The following is a 16,315-nucleotide window of genomic DNA, read 5'->3' as shown; positions in this document are numbered from 1 at the left end:
AGTCAGGTGGGTTGGGACTTTTGTTTTTGAATTGATATCTGATAGCAAAGCTTAATTTCTAAAGTCACAAAACAGCCAATAAGGTAAGAGAATGATGCTATTCTTGACAGGAACATCATGCTAATAGTCTACGAGAAGTTTTGGAATGTTAAATACGGTGCGTACTCTCTCATGTCTTTTGACACGTGGAGGGCCATCATCAAAAGAAATGTCTACGTCCGATTTGGACGGCACCCGTAAAATGCCCATTCTCCGAAAAGCTAGTCTGTTTTTTGAAAATTGTCTATTTGTACGTCCAGGTGTTTGATCGTCCAGACCACCACTATGTCTATCTTTATACCACATTCTCAACCAAAAATTCGTCCAAGTCCCAAACGCCCAGAATAAGATCTTTTGGGTGTGGGAGGGGCCAGTATTGTGATGGACTGGCTACCCAGACATGGCAACAGAGCAGTGGGGCACCTTTCAGGGCACTGCTGTGAACTTCATAAAAAGGGTGCCACATAAACATCTCACCAGAACTATATTATAGGTTATGATGAGCTCCCCAAAACACCCCCAAAACCCACTATACCCAGCTGTCTACAACCCCAATAGCCCTTATGGCTGCAGGTGCCACCTATATGGCAGTACAGTAGGGTGTTTGGGTTTCTTTGGTGGGCTCACATTTTCCACCATGAATGTAGTGCCTGGGCCTTATGGACCTGGGTCCTCCTCTCTATGGTTCACTAGCCCATCCCCCAGACTACTAAGCCACCTCTGTGCAGCTCTACTAGGCTTTCTTATGTGAGGTGCCGATGTTCCAAAGGTAAGTCTGTACGTTTTTATTCTGAACTTTGTGGGCGTGCAACAGGGTCAGTGAACATGGGGGGAGTGTGGGTGGGTCTTTACTTTGTCTCTGCAATGGTTATCTGACCACTTTCATTACCTTTTGGGCACTTATACCTATCTTTACGTTGTCTAACTCACAATGTATGTTTCACCTAGGCAGTCTCAAACATTCTATTATCCCTGCAGGATGACTAAGTCCATGTCAGCCCACATCCCACCCTAACCACTCCTCCAAAAATGCCCTTTTCAGCTCTGGGCGCACAGTGGACTTCAGAGGCCTAAAATGTCCCTGGATAGGTCCAAAAAGCTATTTCAATAATCGGCACTTGGACGACCTGTCTTTTAGATCACCCAAGTGCCGACTTGGGCGGGTTTTTAGACATATTTAAGTTTCGATTATGAGCCCCCTAGAGTGTATTGCTGTCCATCAGCTTATATTACAACAACCATAAGCTACAATCAATTGTGTTAAAAAAGTTTTGGGTAAAATGCTCAGGGCCCCCAGAAAGCTGCCTACTTAAGTTATAGTATTGTCAGTCCATGAAACTTTGTCACTCATGATGTGTGTCCATTCTTGCTGCAGAGTGTGGCGCAGTGGTTAAAGCTACAGCCTCAGCACCCTGTGGGTTGCTCCTTGTGACCCTGGGCAAGTCACTTACTCCTCCCATTGCACCAGGAAGTTTGTGAGCCTACTGGGACAGATTGGGAAAAATGCTTGAGTACCTGAATAAATTCATGTAAACCACTCTGAGCTCCCCTGGGAGAACGGTATAAAAAAATTAAATAAATAAATATCCACTCTTATTTGAATCGGTTGAGGCTTTATATGCCCTTTCTTCTGTGGGATTTTTATTTCTCTCCGTTTTTGGCACTAGATGTAGCATACATTGCTGCTGTTATTAATATGAAAGTTCATAGCACAGTTCTGGCTAGAATTGGATTTGGTGTTTGTATTGCAGTGAGCTAATGGGTAGCTGGGCACCTTTTATTTGTAGATGGTCCAGACTGAAGTGATTCAGTGGCCTGAAACAAATACTGGCCTGACTGTAGGCAGAGGCAACTACCTTGTGTATTGTTTTTCAAACTTGTCCTGGGGATCATCAGCCAGAAGGGTTTTCATTGTCTCCTTAATACATAAGTATGACAGAGATTTACATACAGTAGAGGGAGTGCATGCAAATCTATTTACCCCCTTTTTACAAAACCGAGCAAGAGGTTTTTAGCGCTGGCTGGTGCGCTGATTGCTCTGCACTATTTCAACGGTCATAGAGTTCCTATGAGCATCGGAGCAGTGCAGAGCATTCAGCGTGCTGGCTGGTGCTAAAATCTCTTGTACAGTTTTGTAAAAAAAAAAAAGGGGCGGGGGGGTTAAATGCACATTAATTGTGAAAATCTTGAAGTCAGACTGGCTTGGGGGGGTCTCTGAAGACTGGGTTGAAAAAACCTGTCCTGGAGCACCACCAAACAAAAGGCAGAGGCATAATTCAACCCCTTCCCCCGCAGAGGCATGAAAAATGTCCACTGCAGTTTGACTAACTACTGTGCTGGATGGGTTTTCAGGATATCCTTAATGAATATGCATAAGACAGATTTGCATTCCTGTAACCTCCATCATATACAAAATTCATCATATGCATATTCATTAGGGAAATCCTGCAATCCTGCATATTCATTAGGGATATCCTGAACATTCAGCTGGCCAATGGCCTCCTAGGACAGGTTTGAGAATCACTAACCTAGTGTATCAAATTTTGAAGGTGCCAAATACTAAAGTTAAAGGCATGCCACCCTGATATTCTAACCTCCTCCACCTCTACTCTTTCCACTGTTCCTTTGGGGACCAGAAATCTTATCTGACTTTGAGGAAGTGCAGTCTTTCTCTCTCTCTCTCTCTCCTCCCTCCATTCAGGCTTGTTCAAGTTCAGTCCTAGAGGGCTATAAAGAGGCCTAATTTCCAGGATATCCCTAATCTATAAGAGATTCACATGCCCACTATATCCATTGTACTAAAGCTTAGCAACAGAATTAGTGTGCGCTAAATGCCGAGAAACCCATTTTATATCTGTGTTACAACACTTAATCTGACGATAAGATTGCAGAGCGTGGCACAAGGCATCTGTAATTCCCTAGGATGAACTGGATATTACAGTCCTCATAAATGACTTATACATATATAATGCTCTTAGTTCTGGCACTGGTGCCTGTCTGTTGGGTCAGACAAGAAAAACAACCAACAGGGCCTGCAGTGAAAATGCAAAACAAAACCAAAACAAAACTGCAGTGCAGCAATTTAGACAGGAGATTTCAAGCCTGTTCTTTTTTTGTGTTTGTTTGATCCAATTTGGTTTTCTGACATATTACATGCCATCAGTAGGGACCCCCTGAGGAAGGAATGCTTCTTCGACACACGGACCGTGTTGGGTCCGGTCCATCGTATATCAGGACCAGTTTTTTGGATGTGTTTATATATGTTTCTAAGATTTTTGTATTATAAATAAATTCCTGCATCCTGTACATTGTCCTGCAGTTTTGTTTTGGTTTTGTCTGTTGGGTCATACACTTTTTGCAGAGCCACAGCATTGTGGAATGTGCAGAAGGCAGCAGGTCTTCGTTTGCTACAGTGCACAGTAAAGGAAAATTAGCAGCTCTTGTGGATAGGAGGGAAGGAGTCACAGTGGAGGGTGACAGTAGTAAGGTCAGCCTGGGTTAGGAGGGGATTGAAGGTTGCATGCCCCTGGGCTTGGGATGCTGGGTCCAGCCAGGAATGAGAAAAGTAATGAGGTCAAGTTAGAGAGAAAGAAATAGTCACCCCTGAATTTTCCTGGTGTGACAGCTAACTTCATGAGTCGCTTTATCTACCCTTACCTTCTTGGCTTTTACACCGTTACTAATAAGCAGATGAGGAACCATTTGGCTGCAATGAACAAATTCTCAAAAGAGATTTACTGACAGTTTTTTTATTTGGTTTTCTTATTTTTTTGTAATCCAGTAATAAAACAGATTAAAATCAACATTTCCAAGGAAAAAACATGGACTTTGATATTTTTTATGATATAAATGGATTTTGTGTGTTATTTGTAACATAGCTAGGTATCAGGTGGGAGATAAATGTTAAAATTAAATATATAACCCCCCCTTTTATGAAGCTGCATTAGCATTTTTTTTTTAACCCCAGCTGCAGTGGTAAAAGCTTTGATGCTCAAAGAATTCCTATGAGTGTCAGAACTTTTACTGCTGCGGGGGTAAATTATTCTGTCCTCCTCTCAGTCTTTAATAAAACCATCATTCTTTACATCACATCCCCTATTGTTAGGCACCTTTTACTAAGATGCGCTACTGGATTTAGTGCACACTAACAATTAGCATGTGCTAAATGTTAAGATGTTCATAGGTATAAAGTGGGTTTCTTAGCATTTAGCATACGCTAATCATTAGTACGTGCTAACTCTGTTAATGTGCCTTAGTAAAAAGACCTCCTTGTGTCTTCACACACTCATAAAAATATAGGGCATTTGCTGTGTTTTGTATTTTACTTGTAATTTTTTTTTATACAATATCGCTTCCCTTTTGTAATGCCTCCCCTAAAATTTACCCCATCCCATGAATGGCTACCAGTGCCTCTAAGCCATTTTAAAGGGACAATGATCCCTAAATCCAAACCCAGCTGAAATTCTAACTTCTAAGTTCATTGAGCCACAGTTTTCCTTTCCCTTAAAGTCAATAAAACAAACAAAGAAATGGTTGGATGGTTTGATCACAGTGCCCCTCCTTATGACCCCTGGGCTAGTCACTTTCTAGGGTTACCATATGGCTGCAGAAAAAAAAAAAAGAGAATGGATTAAGTTAAGACATCCAGGCTTTGCTTCCTTCTTTTTCGGGAGCCATATGGTAAACCTAAGTACCAAAGCTCGATTGTGAGCCCTCCAGGACAGATAGGGAAAACCACTTAGAGTACCTGATAATTATTTGGTTGTTAACCGCATAGACGCCAAATAGTGGCTATATTGCGGTATATAAACTAATTGGGTAAGTTAAAATAACAACTTTTAGAGTAACACAGCATCTGCTACACCACCCTTAAGAAGGTAAGTCCACCTGTCAACCACATTCCTTCCCCTACTTTTTGTAGCAGCCAGGTGCCTGGGTAGTGGTGGTGGGGTGCAGCTCTCTCTCTCCTTTCTGGGCAATAAATTACACTAACACCCCAGGATCTGAGATGAAAATGAAATAATAATGTAAAAAAAAACCCATTAAAGTTCGTGCAGCAGCCAGGTACCTGAGTGGGAGTGCTACCGGGAGCTGCAGCTCTCCCTCTTCTCCGGGCCAGTGCAGGGGAGCAGCAGCGCTCCCTGCAAAACTCTTTGTAAAGTGTCTCACTTCCTCTGCTAATTCCAGGCTGCCGGAAGTGCGTCACTTGTTATCTGCTCCGGGCTCTGCTGCACTGTGCGATTCAGACAGCGAGCGGCTGCCCCCGTCTCTCCCTTCTCCGGCTCCGATCGGTCCTCTGACGCCCCCGTTTCGCTGCCCTTTCAGGATCCGACGGAGGACCGCGCGCCGGCGAAGCGCTGGGCCGAGGATCGGGCTCTGGGAGGAGCGGATGGGCTTCCGAAATCATGGCAAAAGCCTGAAGGGAGCAGACTGGGAAGCGTCTGGTGCCTCTCGGCTCTCCGCTGGTGGGAATTGACAAGCCGCTCACTGATGAAACTTACAAATATCTAAGGGTGGACCCCCCCTCTTTCTGCTACCTCCACTACCTCCCCTCCCCGGGATTTACTCCGCAAATATGCCAGGGCTCTGCCACAGAGCCAGGGTGCAGACGGGGGCTTGAACCCGCCGAGGTGGGGTTTGAAGCCATGCATCTGGGAAAATTGTCTCTCGTCGTGGTAACAAAGTTCGAAAGCAAGTGATATTTGGTTGGAATTTGCTACCTTGGGGGAAAAAAGCTTCCCCCTACCCCGATTTTTCCTTTTTGGGATCGTGCATTTCGGCTTTGTGGATTATTTTCAAGGGTCAATTTCCTTTGGATTATTCCAGTTTATTTTTTATTTTTTCCTTCCAGGAGAGGTGGTTTTAAAACGCTTGATTTTTTTTATATATAATTACCGTTTTAGGGTTCGAGTCAAGGTCATTTTGTGGAATCTACTGTGGATTTATAAATTTCTTGGATCCGAGGGCTTTTCCACCCCTCCCTTCGCAAGGGAGGTTTTTAAAAGGATTTGGAAATGGATGGGAAAATAAGGCAGAGCAGGAGATCAAGGTCCCAGAGGGACAGGGTGAGGAGAAGGGAGGCTTCTGCCAGGGATGCCAGAAATCACAGCCCTTCCTCGGCTTCGGAAAGAGAAGCGAGCCCTGGAAAGGAGAACGCAAGCCAAAACTGCACAAATTCTAAAAATTCGGCTGCTTCAGCCAGAAGTGCCAGACCTCCCAGGCGTAGGAGAAGAGAATCCAGCTCCCAGGAAGAGGATTTAATTGATGGATTTGCTATAGCCAGCTTCATTTCCTTGGAAGCCTTAGAGGTAGGAAACTGATTTTTTAATATACCGATTATGATTTTTTTTTCCTTAGTTCTGGGTTTCCTGATTTAAGGTGTGGTGCTGTATGTTGTGACAGAAAGGGGAAAATTTTTCTTGAGGTGTAGAATTTATTTATTTGGGTTCCACTTAGCAAACTTAAAAAAGTATTCAACTGATTAGTGCAAATATATAATATATAAAATATTTAGTGCTGATGTTGGCATTTACTGCCTGGTATCTCCATGGGGAACAAAGGATGCATTTTGGTGATAGTCGAGCACAGTATTAATATCAAAGACAAAGGAAGATTTTTATAGGTTTAAAAAAAAAATAAATTCCTTGCTATTGATTTTTGAGATTTGAAGATAATACATATGTCTTTGAGGACAATGAAGGCATATAGAATGGATTATCTGGCCAGGATATGTAATTGCTGAGTGTATCCAGACATTAAACTAGTGAACATTTGTATGTTTTTTTTAAAGTAATGTAGGTGAACATAGCACAAACTTTGTGACACTGGGAAGGCATTTAATAGCTGTTATTGACCTGTGGCTGTCTGTAGGTATCTCTGTTTCATGTGTATTACCCAATGTTTATTTACAGTTTGGTTGTCTCTGCAGGAATGCTGAACCAGTTTAAGGTCCTTCTGTTCCTTGTGGATAAATGTAGTCACCCACACTTGTTACCCTTGGTTTTATATATATATATATATATATATATATATATACATATATATATATATATATATATATATATGTATTGTTATATATATATATATGTATTGTTTTTGTTGGGAACAATGGGGGAAGACTACTTTGCAAAGGCCCTTGTACATGTGCCCCTTATTATTACTAAAACGTGTATCTGTATCCAAGGGGGAATGGGGCAGTGGGCACTGTTTGACATTGGTTGGGAGAAAAAGATGCTGTGATTCTATTTATAATGGTAATATACTGGAAAATGTCTTTATTCTCTGTCCAGGTGCAATTTGTCTGCTTGTCCGATTAAACCAGTACTAATCACACAAACCTTGTAACTTTGTTAGCTAGTACAGTATAAGTTTTTGTGAGCATTGGGAGGTAGGTGCAGATTTAGTGCAAAGTACTGTGCCTTAAAAATATACTTAGGCAAGAGACAAAACAATTGTCAGAGTTAAGGATGCTCATGTCTTCATACTGTTGTAGGAAAAGTGTATAATAATTCAGAACTTCAGTTTCTTGTCTTTTTTTTTTTTTTTTTTACTGAAAATTCTGTTTGTGTATATTGGACAGATGACAATAGGGGGAAAAGTTGATTTAGCACAAGTTTCAATGTTGAGAGCAGTATGGCATTTGTCTTTCTACCAAAATTACTGGGAAATGGAAAACAAAACCACTTATCTCCTACTTTTCTGTTCATAGTTATGTGTAAGATCACTCATCTGTCCATGCAGAATTTTACTGTTCCTGGTTTATAATGTGGTGGAGATCCTTAATTGTACCATTCTCCTAGGCAGTGTGTTTGGCTTTTTGTTGACTTTTGTGACCAGTGGTAGGGTGATCTTTTTTTTTTTTTTTTTTTTTTGCAGGTGACTCAAAAGCAGATTCCGAGGAATCTCTTCTATCAATGTACTTTTCCTTAGGGTAGGAACCCCAGTGCTTAGGAAGTCAGTGGTAGCTACAGAGTTCATTTGGCCGTTTCATTGATGAACAAATTGTGAGTCTGCCAAGTTTCTGGAGAAGTTTTGTGCTGGGCTCTGGGCTCGGGTAGGACCAGTTTTGGGTAGGACACAGCAGACATGAAATCAGAAATGTGGCTTATTTGGGAAGATTGAAGGCGGGCTATCATGACATATTCATTAGCGAGGGATTGGCTTGAAGCTGAGTAAACCTTGGTTTGAGATCCTTCTGCCATAATGTTTTCTAAGCTTGTCGTCACCTAAGATTTGAAAGATGATTCATGGTTCTTAATTTGATCGGATTGATGGGTGGGGACGGGCATGAGGTGTGTTCTTTGGCTTGTAATAAAATCTATTGTGGGATGTTAGCTTGTCGTCTCACTAGACCAAGATGTTCTCATAAATGTATGTGATTCTATATAGAATTTTTAAGTGCCCTAGCTGTTTCCTTGTTAGATAATTGCTGTTTTATTTTTGCTGGGTATGGCACCATCAAACACGTCTGTGAGAAGGTCCCTTTGAGCCAATAGGACAGAAAGCAAACTTTGAAACTAAAGTGATGGATGCACACAGAGGTGGACTTCTAACAGACAGAGCTGTTCACTGCCTAATACGGACACCTTACCTCTGGAAGTCCTGGTTCTGCCTGGTCCTGTCCTTATTTAAGGATAGTTGAGAAAACATTAAGGTGAACTTCACTGGGCGCACTGCAACCTGTCATTTTGAAGAGAAGACTCCTAGTCCAATACTTAAGGACAGATAGAAGGCTTAATCAGCTACTAGCTCAGAATATCGCAAACTGTGTGCCATGGCACACTGGTGTGCGCTGGAGGATTCCAGGCGATTGAGATGCCGTCGCCTCTGCTCCTTCTGCAGCACACCTCCCCCGCCACCAGCGGAAAGAGGAGGCTCTGGGCCGCGGCTGGAGGACATCCACAATATGCGCTGATGTCGATGTGACATCATGCATGCACGTGACATCATCACGCTGACGTCGGCACATTTCCGGGTGTCCTCCAGCCACAGCCCCGGGATTAGTGTGCCGGCAGCTTAAAAAAGTTTGCAACACACTGTACTAGCTGCACACTATGGGCTCCTTTTACGAAGCCGCGTTGGCGGCTTTATCGCACGTGCATTTTTAGCGCGCGCTAGCCGAAAAACTACCGCCTGCTCAATTATAATGTGCTGCTTACAGGCATTCTTAGAGGCTTAGGTGAGATGTGTGCACGTATTTCACTACGACGTGCGTTAAAGAGGCTGGGTGTAGGTGCCTTTTATGAATGCACCAGGCACCTTTGTTAACTTTAGAAAATAATCTTAAAAAAGACACATTTTGATCTTCTCACAAAGAGGGCCTGTTATAAATTGGACTCCAAATGTACAAACACTCCTTTTTATAAAATGACCCCCATAGGGTCACATGTACTAAGCATTTGTTCTGTACACACACAGGAGTAGAAAATTGTGGTAGATCAGCCCCTTATTCTGATTAGAAGAAGAGGAAGAAGAAAATAGGTTTAAAGAAAGAAAAATCATACAAATATTATGACATATATGGAAGCAAATAAAAGCTTTAAAAGATGTAATCATGATACAACCCCCCTCCCTTATTGTTTATAAAAGGGCCAGTATTCAACAGACAGTCAGACATGAGAACATAAGAATTGCTGCTGCTGGGTCAGACCAGTGGTCCATCGTGCCCAGCAGTCCGCTCCCGCGGTGGCCTCTAGGTCAAAGACCAGCGCCCTAACCAAGACCAGCCCTACCTGTGTACGTTCCAGTTCCAGTTTTCTCTTGAATCCCTGGAGGGTGTTTTCCCCTATAACAGCCTCTGGAAGAGCGTTCCACTTTTCCACCACTCTTTGGGTGAAGAAGAACTTCCTTACGTTGGTACGGAATCTATCCCCTTTTAACTTTAGAGAGTGCCTTCTCGTTCTCCCTACCTTGGAGAGGGTGAACAACCTGTCTTTATCTACTAAGTCTATTCCTTTCATTATCTTGAAGGTTTCAATCATGTCCCCTCTCAGTCTCCTCTTTTCAAAGGAGAAGAGGCCCAGTTTCTCTAATCTCTCACTGTACGACAACGCCTCCAGCCCCTTAACCATTTTAGTACCGTGTCCTTCTTCAAGTACGGCGACCAGTGCTGGATGCAGTATTCCAGGTGAGGGCGTACCATGGCCTGGTACAGCAGCATGATAACCTTCTCTGATCTGTTCGTGATCCCCTTCAGCAACAAGAGGGCATCCGTTGAAAATCAGAGGTGGGAAATTTCATGGCGACACAAGAAAATATTTCTTCACCGAAAGGGTGGTTGATCGCTGGAATAATCTTCCACAACAGGTAATTGAAGCCAGCAGCGTGCCAGATTTTAAGAAAAGATGGGATTGGCATGTGGGATCTCTTCATGGAGGTAGTTAGGGGGTGGGCCTTAATGTGGGCAGACTAGATGGGCCGTGGCCCTTTTCTGCTGTTATGTTCTATGTTTCTTAATCATTCCAAGCATTCTGTTTGCCCTTTTTGCCGCCGCTGCACATTGCACAGACGGCTTCATTGACTTGTCGACCAGTACTCCCAAGACGTTTTTAAACTGATGGCTGCTGCCAGCAGAATTAGACCTGGATATTTAGTGCTGGTCCCTATCTAGCTACTGCCGCTGAATATAGGGTCTGGGGCAGCCTTCGGGAGCCACCTGCGCACCTTTGATATTCACAGGTGTTATCCGGGTGGCTACTGGTTAACTTAGGAAAGCTTTCTTTCTGTCCTTAGTTATTTAGAAACCGCAGACATTCTGCAGTGGTGCCTAGATGGGTGTCTGGTTAACTTCTGTCGCCACCCCAGCACTAGCCAGATAGTTCGGCCCAGATTTTCAGTATTGCTATCTGGGTAAGTATCGCGGAAAATCCAGGTTGGGCACCGTGAGTGGAGTTATTCAAGTAGGAGCATTCAAGATGGACCCCGTAATGTTTCTGCGTCTTATTCTGACCTTTTGGAATCAAAATAAACTAAAAATAACTCTCCCCCCCCCCCACACACACCTTATAGTTTGCTGTCTGCTGTGTATGGTGAAGGGAGAGGTTATAGGTAAAAGACAGGACTGGGCAAGTGGGATGAAGTGACTTTCTGGAGCTCTGCCCCACACACAAACAGGATATGCTCTTTGAGGTCCAGTGTTTCCCCTGGCTCACAGGAACGAGCAGTGTAAGCAGAAATCTACTGTCTCTCTCTCTCTCTTTTTTTAATGGCTTTTTTAAAAACTGAAGCAGGAAACTGTCTATGGGCCTGATTAGTGACTGTCACTGGGATTACAGCCTATGCTAACTTCCTTCTGACCAGTGAGGTTTTAATTTATTTTTTGGCCATCAAATGTGGATATTGTGCCCCTTCTCCTCCCCCTCCTTCTTTCTGATGTCCATTAGCAGGGCACTCTGATTTGTGCATCAGTTTTCAACCTGGGGCATTAATTCTAATAACTGATGCCGACCCTTTGATATTGATCCTCCCTTCCATCACTGCTGTTTGCGGGGAATTGTACAGTACTAGCAAATCCATCTTGACACACAGTAATAAACTTATAGGGGAAATAAATTCATGTGTTTGTGAGAGGACCTTCAGTGATATAAGGGCCACTCCTGGGGACCTTTGAGGAATGTAATATAAAACCGCCACTATAGCTGGCCAGTCTTAACAACTTTCTGTCATTGGTCCACTCCCAATCAGTGAAAAGTGTAATTTACTTAAAATAATATATACAGTATGATGAGTACTCCAGACAGTTACCAGTAATCTATAGAACCTTTTTTTTTAAGTCACTTACCTGAATTGCTATTGAAAACTGAAAGCTATAGGGAATACCTACTGTACTCAAATTTAATTCATGTTGAGGTGAGACTTGTGAGCCAAATCCATGTAAATTCAATAAAATATATACATTTATTTCGTTTGTTGGGGCAGCTTGCAGAAGAAACGGCTGAAGGGAGATACGATAGAGGTTTATAAAATAATAGGTGGGATGGGTAGACGTGAATTGTTTGTTTATCTATTTACTTGTGTATTGAGTCCATTCTTCCCATTATGGCCAGAATGGGTTGCAAAAGTTACATTTATAATGAAAATAGATAATAAAATAGATAATGTACACCAAATAAAACAAAACAAAAAAAACATACAAAACAGTATAATAATTTCATTAATCCTAACCCAGTAAGCAGAAAAATTATAGTACCCTACACAATTATAATAAACAATCTGCTTAAGAGCACAAGGAACACCTAGCATGCATTAAAGGCACTAGGGCCTAGATTCACTAAGCTTTGCAAGCCTTCTCTGACCCCGTCCCGATTCACTAACTTTCTGCCCGATCCGATCCACACCCGATCCGATCTGCACATGCAAATGAGGGGAAATGGCATGCAAAGTAGGAAGACAGCGATTCACTAAACTGAAGAAGGAACAACGATTGGGCTGGCCGATCCAAAAAGAAGCGACTGCTGAGGACCAGTCACTCACGTCCTTGCCGACTGTCCTGCTCTCTGCCGCCCTGAAATCCCAGCCCTGCAGCCCTGAAATCCCAGTATCAAAAAAATAAAACCAACAAAATAAAGCATTTTAAACACATCTCCTGCTCTCTGCCGATTCTCCTGCTCTCTGCCTCCCTGTCCCTGCCAACTCTCCTGCTCTCTGCCGCCCTTTGCTGTAGTACGAGCCTGTGTTTTTAACCTGTGAGTTTAAAGCGGGGCTACACTACGGCATGTTCTGGAATGGAATGGAACAGAACATGCCTTAGTGCAGCCCCGCGGGTTAAAACCAAGGGCTCGTGAGTAACCGGCAACCTTCGCTTCCTGCCCTTTCCTGCAGCAGATCCGATTGTAGGGTCCCAGACTCCACTAAAAGCTAAAAGTTTCACATCCCTTCACTTTTCTTAAGACAGGAAAATCAGACACAAGCTAGAAATCAAGAATTTTTTCCAATCGAGTGCAGCGAGTGCAGCTCCCCCTTTTGTTTTGACCTCAAGCTTGCGGAGAGCAGGCGCATGCGCGGACCTCATCTACAGGCAAAGAGGATGGTCTGCGCATGCGTCTGAATCGCTCTGCAGCGAACCTTGCGGTTGGTGTGGGGCGTACCTCCTGTCAAATAATTTGCATGAGGAATGTTTAGTGAATCGATTTCCCAGCAAGACTCATCCATGGATCGGATCGGATCGGAAAGGTGAGTTTAGTGAATCTAGGCCAAGGTATTTAACACAAATAGGGGAGATTTATTTCTTCATTCAATGTATAGATAAGCTTTTGCACTCATTGCCAAAGAATGTGGTAAAAGCCATTAGCATAATAGGGTTAACCCCCCCCCCCTCTCCGGTTTAGATTCATTCCTAGAAAAAATTCCACAAACTGGTAGACTTGGAAAAATCTTATTTTGGGATAAGTAGCATGGAATTTATTCTTTTGTGATCCTGCAAGGTGTTTGTGACTTGAGTTGGCCTTTGTTGGAAATTGGATACTCAGCTTGATGAACCTTTGGTCTGTCCCAGTATGGCAATGTTTATATTTATGTACTTAGGACCAGCACTAGATTTTGACAGTCCATCCCTCTGCCCTTTTCACCCCTGCTAAATATGCTTCCAACCTCTAGAAAGCAAGAGCAAAACTTGCGCAGTGCTCCGAAAGTTGACTTGCATGCATTCTTTTCTTTCAAACCTAATTGGAGCAGAGGTGGGGCGATTGTAAATTTTTGTTCCCAGTGGGGCTGCTTCTCCTTGTGTTTTTTTTAATACAGATTTAAAGGAACCTTTGATTACAAGAGATGGGTTAGCTAGACTGTGCTCTTCCCACAGTAATTAAGCTGCTTTAACTTCAGAAAAGAATTTTGTGGTGAAAGACAGATCGGAAGAGATGGATCTCTGCTTCCCCCCCATCCCTTGGTTCAGAAACCTAAAAATCTTTAAATCTGCCTGAGGTAATCAATCCCTTATTCTGATATATTAAACAGAAAAAAAGCAAATAGAATGAAACAAACAAAAAAAGTCATGCATCAGTATCTCTGAAAAGTATCTAAAAAAACCCTATCTTAAACAAAAAGAGTTCTACTGTAAATACAAAATTTATCTGTGAAAAGGTGAATTTATATGTGATTTTACACATGTGCTCAAAGAATACAAATAAAACCTTTAGCGATGTAATCATGTGGAATTAAATGTTTTGGATGATGGCCGGCCTCGTAGCTTAGCAGAAGGTCCTGGTTCAACCCCCCTGTCAGGTCTTTGCTTCCCGGGTGGGCTGGAAGTGCTGGAGAAGCTGCCATCACCAGGGGGAATGGTTTTACTTTCATGTGAGTTGTATGGTATACTGGTGAGGTAGAGGAAGAGCAGATGTTACTGCCTCATCCTTTTCCCAGAGACCCCCACAGATCTGTTACCTCTCTTCTGTTCTTGGGGAGGGGGAGGAGAAGGAGCTTTAGTTGTTGATCAAGAAACTCCTGTTTACACAAAGGCCTTGTTTACTGCTGGGTCCTGAAGGCACAGGGAGATAAAGTAGCTTGCCTAGGGTCACACAGAGGGAGCTCCTTGGATTTATTTCTGATAGTCCTATGTTCTTAGGAGCTGGATCTCTCTTCCTTCCAGGAGTATACACTGGTGCAAATTGCTTTTAGCTTTCCAATGGGAAATTCTGAGTCTATTTTTCCAACCACTTTTTTTTAGTTATTTTGTCTCATCAAATACATAGCAAAACACTACAGAATCCTCCTTACCTGTGACCCAAGCCATAATGTTCTGTCTTGCTTGATGCAAGGAAAGGACCAGAACAGATGACCAGTTTAACTGGTGATTGGGATCCATCCTCTCCTTCTTATTGTACATTGCTAACCTGTTAACTTAAATGACCTGTACATTCCTTTCCTGATAATTTCAACGACTTCATTGTTTGTAATTTTGATTAATTGATGTGAACCGCCTAGAACTCCCTGGGTATGGCGGTATACAAAATAAAGTTATTATTATTATATTAAGGAACCAAAAATAACCACAAGAAAGATTACATTTTTGGGGACACTTGCACCAATTTTTTTAAAGCTTTTAGAAAGCATTGCAGCCTTAGGTCCATATTAAGTGTTTCATTGCTGAATCCTTCCACCTTACCAGGTCAAAGTATGCAGAACCAATGTTTTTTTCTGCTCTCAGACCTAGATGATGGCACCAGAAATGAGAAAGAGGGGTTTCGATTTTAAAATGACACTGCTTCCTTGGGGAATTCCTGACACATAAGAAAGTGAGATTAAAATACATTCATTAAAAAAACATCTCTTGTTGTTGTTGTTGTTCGCATGTCAAACATGAAATGTCTGACTAAGCCAGGACCCAGTCTGAATAAGCAATGGCATTTTGAAACAAGAAGGGGGCGGGGTCTGAAACATCTGCTTCCTTACATTCAGATGAACTAGCTAATTTTGTCTTGAGGGTGGCTGGTGAAATCACCTATTAATAAGCAGAAGGTGGTCTCTAGATGCTCTATGACGGTGTTTCTCAGACTCGGTCCTGGAGTATGCCCTTGCCAGTCAGGATTTTCGGGATATCCACAGTGAATATGAATAAACACTGATTTATGAGATCTCACTCACCCTGCGTGCTTCTGGCTTCTAGTGAAGAGAAGGGGAGTCACAAGGAGTTGCTGTGGGAATTGAACCCAGCTCCCCTGGTTCTCAGTGCCACTGCACTAACCATTAGGCTAACTAGTAAACCAGGTACTCACAAAATGGCTCCTGTGGTAAGATGTTAAAGGGTCACGATCACATGATGTCTCTGTTCCGAGCGTTAGCTTCTTAGTTGAACCAGTCATTGAGATTTAATATTGTTAATCATAATATAATAAATTTATTCTTTTATACCGCCTTTACCAAGAGTTCTAGGCGGTTTAATCCTATATTATACCTTGCTTAGAAATGTTATGGTAGGCAAGATATAAATATTTTTTTTGCAGTAATAGTATTTAGAAACTGAGAAACATGATGGCAGATAAAGGCAGTCTGTCCATCCACAGCATCCACTATTTCCTCATCTCTCTAAGAGATCCCACGTGCCTATCCCAGGCTTTCTTGAATTCAGACACAGTCTCTGTCTCTACCACCTCTACCAGGAGCCTATTCCACGCTTCTACCACCCTTTCTGTAAAAAAAGTATTTCCTTAGATTACTCCTGAGCCTATCACCTCTTAACTTCCTTCTATGTCCTCTCATTCTGGAACTTCCTTTCAAAGAAAGAAATTTGCTTTATGCACATTTATAACACGTAGGTATTTAAATGTCTCTGTCATATCTCCTT

The 16,315-nt window shown here is 42.5% G+C and overlaps 1 protein-coding gene across 10 annotated transcripts in view; it reads left to right on the top strand.

Moving 5' to 3' along the window:
- The first annotated feature begins 5,285 nt into the window (after positions 1-5,285).
- The window catches only part of FBRSL1 (fibrosin like 1), a 1,030,218-nt gene continuing 1,019,188 nt past the window's right edge, over positions 5,286-16,315 (top strand). For 9 of the 10 annotated variants that reach the window (XM_033954188.1, XM_033954183.1, XM_033954192.1 and 6 more), the window contains exon 1: positions 5,286-6,347. In XM_033954188.1, the coding sequence (XP_033810079.1) occupies positions 6,054-6,347 (294 nt within the window). In that variant the 5' untranslated portion in view covers positions 5,286-6,053. The remainder of the gene's footprint in view (positions 6,348-16,315) is intronic. The other variant, XM_033954189.1, reaches the window with a different exon arrangement.

Source organism: Geotrypetes seraphini, chromosome 8, assembly GCF_902459505.1.
Source record: "Geotrypetes seraphini chromosome 8, aGeoSer1.1, whole genome shotgun sequence".
NCBI lineage: Eukaryota > Metazoa > Chordata > Amphibia > Gymnophiona > Dermophiidae > Geotrypetes > Geotrypetes seraphini.
The sequence above is the reverse complement of the archived record's forward strand: the minus strand, read 5'-3'. Positions and strand labels throughout refer to the sequence as shown.